We start from the raw sequence: 5,895 nt of genomic DNA on the forward strand, positions 1-5,895 counted from the left end.
TTTGACAGAAGTCCGGTTTGACTTCAGCCCCGTGCCTTCCAGCTTCCGGATACAACACAGGCAAAGTTGATAAGACATACTCATCTATTTCATAACGACGGTCTGATCTCTGGTTCACAGAGCAATGGTGGGTGCAGCATAAAGTGCTCTACAATGTATCATGGACTCTGGGAGGAAACTTGTTGGGTTATAATAACAGGTGCCAAGCTGTTTATAGATTTTCCTCCTGTTTATATCTCACGGAAGGTGTTGGAGTTTCGGGATAGTAGTGTTCTCTTGACATCTCATTGATATATCAGAGAGATCAATAGTTGTTTTGGGAAGCTTAGGGAATATGAGTCCCAGAGATACACACACACAAAACCATAAAGCATTTCCATGGTAACATCTCCAGAACCAGGGGAACCACACTTCTCCCACAGGTAGTTGGACTACACTCTGTTTTCTTGGGGATGGGCATAAGTGATATTTTCCAGGAGCTGAATGCTTTTTCTCTATTTGTTCCTCATGAGTGTAATTTACTATGGCCATTTCTATGAAAACGAGGAACCGTAGAGGAGGACAGTAGTATCAAACATATTTTTAAAAGTCTGCATTTCACTCTTTCTTGATTAGAGAGTGTTTTAAGAAATGCCGTGCTTCAATTGCTTCTTTATGAAAACGTTTCTCCTGTGTGTCCTGAGACACAGTCTCAAAGGGGAACGTTAACTGTTTAATCTGCAGGACCAACAACCTTGTAACAGCTACTAGTGTAAGAGGGAAAAGGGTGGGAAGCAAATCGGGAGAATGCGTGGTCTCTCCTCGCCTTCCTCCTCTCGCACACTGACTCCATCCATGGAACCTGGAAAAGACCACGTGGAGGTTCCCCTGACAGTGAGCCTGGAGCCTGGAGTCTCTCTGATGCTGAGAGCTGCAGGAAGGGGCCCTCAGGACTGTTCCTGGAGGGACACAGACTTGGGGACCACCTGTGAGGCAGAAAGGAGAGGAATTACTTTGATCCTGTGCACAAAATGAGAAATGTCTTTCCATAGCAGGTTTCTCATCCTTGGTACTATTGACCTTCTGGGTCAGATAATATTTGGGTGTTTGCGTGTGCTCTTGGTATGTGTGTGGGGGGTGGCGGGGGTGGGGCAGCCATGTGCACCATAGACTGTTCAGCAAAATCCCTGGTCTCTACCCACTAGATGTCACTAGCACCCCTTCCTATTGGGAGAACCCAAAACGTCTTGGGACAGAGCCACAGGTCCCAGAGGCATCAAAATCGCTCCTGCTCCAGAACCACTTCTCTATAAAGAGTCAACAGCCTGATTTTTCACCTTCAGACTTGAAAACAGGCAAGGTTTTCAACATTGTGTACTATGTTGGGCTCAGAAAAAGACACCTCACTTTTACTGACCATTGAAGAGAGAGAACCATATTATCAGAATAACTATTTGTTTTCAGACTGGGATTTCTCAACACGCATATCTTTTACCTTTTTGAAATCATTTGACCAAAGGGGGACATACCTAGTGGCTTGAATCTTAGTGAAGACCGTGTTTCCTCCAGGAATAATCCACCGGGGACTCCACCTCATAAAGCAGGTTCTAATTTCTTTTCAAATGATTAGAAGAAAATATTTATTGTCATGGGTTTTGTAAGGGTTAAATAGGCAGCAAATTATGTATGCATATACAATATTTTATGTGTACATTCTGGCTTAATGTTTTTTAACTTACCATTTTATCATAATGATTTTTCAGGCCATTAAAGGGCCTTCAAAAACATCCTGTTAATAGTTGCATAGATTTCCATAATATATATGTACCCTAGCTTTCACCATTTCCCTCTTGTTTTTCAAATCTTTTTAATATTTACCTATTTTTGAGAGACAGCATGTGCGAGCAGGGAAGGGGTAGAGAGAGGGAGACAGAGGATGCAAAACAGACCCTGCACTGAAGACAGACAAGCAGATGCTGGGCTACAACTCACAAACTGTGAGATCATAACCTGAGCCAAAGTCAAACACTTAACCGACTGAGCCACCCACGTGCCCCTGACCATTTCCCTCTTGCTGGACATATTATTGCTGAAATTTACTCTCATAAGTAATGCTACAATGCAGCAGGAAGACTTTTGGTAATACTTCCCTATGTACATCTTTGATTCGTTCTTCAAATAGATTTAAAACTGAATTTATTTGTCTAATAGGTTAAGGCTTCAGAGTCAGAGTTATAGGAAGTTTGAGACCAACTACAAACTCCCTGAACAAAAAAAGACAAGAAAGACCATGATTAGGAGAATCACTATGTTACTTTATAGAAAAAAAAGCTAGTGTGGAGGATAAAAGCTACTTCCCCATCAAAAACATATGGATAAAAAATGAACACTTGTGGGTTAACAGTCTTCAACTGACATGCTTCTCAACATTTCAGTGGAAAACAGGGAAGGATGTGGTGTATTTCAAAACATTATTTTCTGAGATCTCACTAGATTCAGTACTCATTAAACAGTCTGCCAGGAAAAAGGGATTTGAGTTTCATAACACAATGTGGCTAATTATGTTTGAGGTCTTTCTAGTGATTCAGTGTCAAGCTGTAAATTGTGTAGGACTCGCTTAAGGAATCATATACACCGTGATGGATGTGGATGTTTCTGTGTGATCTGTGAATCAATGTGTGACCTTACGCATCTTTCCACAATGCCTGCACTTTTCCTAAACTTCACAAAAGCCGTGTCCTAATTCTTTGCAGAAAAACTTAACTATCTTACGCGTTTTCACGTCTTTTTTTTAAGAGATTGCCAAAAAAATGAATCTGAGATCATACAGTGGAGGATAACTATGAATATTTTTCTCCAACCTCAATCAAATGGGAACATGGGCAAGGGAAACTGCTCCGGTGTGACCGAGTTCATTCTCCTCGGATTCGCAGAAGCCCCCGAGTTGAGAGTCGCCCTCTTCTCTGTGTTCCTTCTCATCTATGGAGTCACGGTGCTGGGCAACCTGGGCATGATGGCAGTGATTCAGGTCAGCTGTCACCTTCACACTCCCATGTACTTTTTCCTCAGCCACTTGTCCTTTGTGGACTTTTGCTACTCCACCGTCATCGTGCCAAAGATGCTAACTAATACCTTAAACGAGGACAAAGCCATTTCGTTCCTGGGGTGCACCGTGCAATTCTACTTGTTTTGTACATGTGTGGTAAGTGAGGTCTTCCTGTTGGCGGTCATGGCCTATGACCGCTTCGTGGCCATCTGCAACCCACTGTTGTACACGGTCACCATGTCCCGCAATCTCTGTGTGGAGCTGGTGTCTTGTTGCTACCTGTGTGGGATGGTGTGTTCTCTGATCCACTTGTGTTTAGCTCTGGAGATCCCATCCTACACATCAAATGTGATTGACCACTTCTTCTGCGATCTGCCCCCTCTCTTATCCCTTGCTTGCTCTGATGTCACTATGAATGAACTGCTGCTGTACATCGTGGCCACCTTCAATGAGATCACCACCATCGTGATCATCCTCACCTCCTACTTGCTAATTCTCATCACCATCCTGAGGATGCACTCTGCCGAGGGAAGGCGCAAAGCCTTTTCCACCTGTGCCTCCCACCTCACAGCCATCCTTGTCTTCCACGGAACAATCCTTTTCACTTACTGCCGGCCCAGTTCTGGCAACAGTGTGGATACTGACAAGGTGGCCACGGTGTTCTACACTGTAGTGATTCCCATGCTCAACCCCCTCATCTATAGCCTGCGGAACAAGGATGTGAAAGAAGCGCTCAGAAAAATGGTGAGCTCCAAAATATTTTCCTAGGAAATATTTTCTTTGCGAGACTCAAGTTCCCAAAGGGCAGGCTGGTTGAGCGGTGAATGGGTGGTTGTAGTGTTTGAGTGAAGGGTAGAGCCAGGGGGTAGGTAGTTAAGAGCGATTCTTTTTGATTCACTTACTTTATGAATCTTCCATTTGCCTCAAAGTTAGGACTGGGTATATTTCAAATTTTAAGCCTACTTCTTTTCTTTTCTTCAATCTATAATCTTTGAAATGGCTAGGAGTAATGGATTCCTAAGACATGTTTGGTTTGCTCTATAACCTTCATAAGCTTAATGAAGAACTCTTGAGAATCATGCTTTCTTTCAGTATCTATGATGGAAAATTCATTCCTTTTCAAAATTGAATTCCTGCTATTTTACAATGAAGAACACATCTTTGTCCAACAGTTGATACATAGAGTGAGATTTCCACATGCACACATGTCATTTTTATCTTTTTATTCTTTTTGATACATTTATTGCTTATTTTTTGTTTTCCTTATTATTTGGCTCAGTGTACAGTGTTTTTGGACCTTCAGATAGTATCTCATCTGAAAAAGTGGAGTTAATCTTAATTATTTCACATGGATGTTAGTAAAATTAAATTGCATGTCATGTGCAAAGAGCCTAGAATAATCCCTTGCACATAAATAGTTTTCTGTTTCTCTCTCTTCCTTCCCTTATATTGTCCTAATATTACATATATACTTTTGGTCACATGCGCACACACACACACACACACAGATTTGCCATCATTGAATAACCCTTACTACAAGTAGCTGCATTTCTGACTTAGGTCACTTGTCACATTTTTGTTGTTTGTTTCCTCAATTTTTGTCTCCATTATAACTCTCCATTTGGATCAAACGCTGTCACTTAAAATTGGAATTCTAAGCTATTTGTAGAAAACATAAATATTTCATTTTCAAGCCAAAATATGGAAAGAGCCTAAATGTCAATCAACTGATGCATGGACAAAGAAGATGTGATATATCTATATCTATATCTATATCTATATCTATATCTATATCATCTATATCTAGAGAGAGAGAGGAATATTACTGAGCCACCAAAAAGAGTGAAATCTTGCCATTTGCAACAACCTGGATGGAATTAGAGAGGATTATGCTGAGTGAAATAAGTCAGTCAAAGGCAAATACCATATTATTTTCTCTCATATGTGGAATTTAAGAAACAAAGCAGATGAACATAGTGGGGAAAAAAGAGAGCTAAACCATAGAATAGTCTCTTAACTATAGGGAAGAAACTGAATGTTGCCAGATGGGAGGTGGGTGGGGGAATGAATTAAACCTGTGATGGGTACTAAGGAGGGCACTTGTGATGAGCACTGGGTGTTGGATGTAAGTGATAAATCACTGAATTCTACATCTGGAATTGATATTACACTGTATGTTAACTAAATGGAATTTAAATAAAAACCTGAAAAAAATCATTTTCAGGGTGCATACTGGACTTTATGTTACATCCCTGTGGTTCCTGAATTAATTCTGCTATGACAGTGTGTGACAGCTTCGTGGCCATTTGCAACACTTTGCATTACACAGGTGCTGTGCCCCAGAAACCCCGTGCCCTACTACAGGTTGTATCATATGCATGGGGAGTAGCATGTTTCCTGAAACTCACATGTTCTGCTTTCGAGGTATCTTTTAGTGGTTCATCACAATCAGTCACTTCTGTGAGTTCTCCTCACTAATGTCTCTTTCTTATTCTGAGTCTTACGTCAGCCAGTTGCTTCTCGCTGCTTCTCACAATGAGGTGAGCACAGAGCTCTTCCTCCTCCCGTCTTATGGGGTTTTCATTGCCACCTCTCCAGACACATTCATCAGGTGAGCATCAAGAAATCCTCTTCAACTGTCAGCTTCACACTTGACCGATCACCGTTTTCTACAGCACCATTCTCTTCTCCTAGTCTCTGCCCTACCTCCTAAACCTCCAGGCACACAAAGTGATACCTGTTATGTACGGTGGTGATCCTCGTGTTGAAGCCCCTTATCTATAGACTGAGATACAAGGACACGAAAGACACAGACACTTTTTTTTTTCATAGTGAATGGTAAACACTTACCTCTGTTATTATAGAACATC

The 5,895-nt window shown here is 41.5% G+C and overlaps 1 protein-coding gene across 1 annotated transcript; it reads left to right on the forward strand.

Annotated features, from left to right (window-relative positions):
- Positions 1-2,857: 2,857 nt before the first annotated feature.
- On the forward strand, positions 2,858-3,793 carry LOC124505687 (olfactory receptor 5L1-like). Its single transcript, XM_047071703.1, has one exon. The coding sequence runs from the start codon at positions 2,858-2,860 to the stop codon at positions 3,791-3,793; it is 936 nt and encodes a 311-aa protein (XP_046927659.1).
- The last annotated feature ends 2,102 nt before the right edge of the window (positions 3,794-5,895 follow it).

The sequence above is a fragment of the Lynx rufus genome, unplaced genomic scaffold (assembly GCF_022079265.1).
Source record: "Lynx rufus isolate CCGP_SWC_20201006 ecotype Redwood Valley unplaced genomic scaffold, mLynRuf1.p SCAF_9, whole genome shotgun sequence".
Lineage (NCBI taxonomy): Eukaryota > Metazoa > Chordata > Mammalia > Carnivora > Felidae > Lynx > Lynx rufus.

Bases quoted from the DNA above. Each gene is read 5' to 3' on its own strand.
- LOC124505687 (XM_047071703.1), top strand. From the start codon at position 2,858: ATGGGCAAGGGAAACTGCTCCGGTGTGACCGAGTTCATTCTCCTCGGA.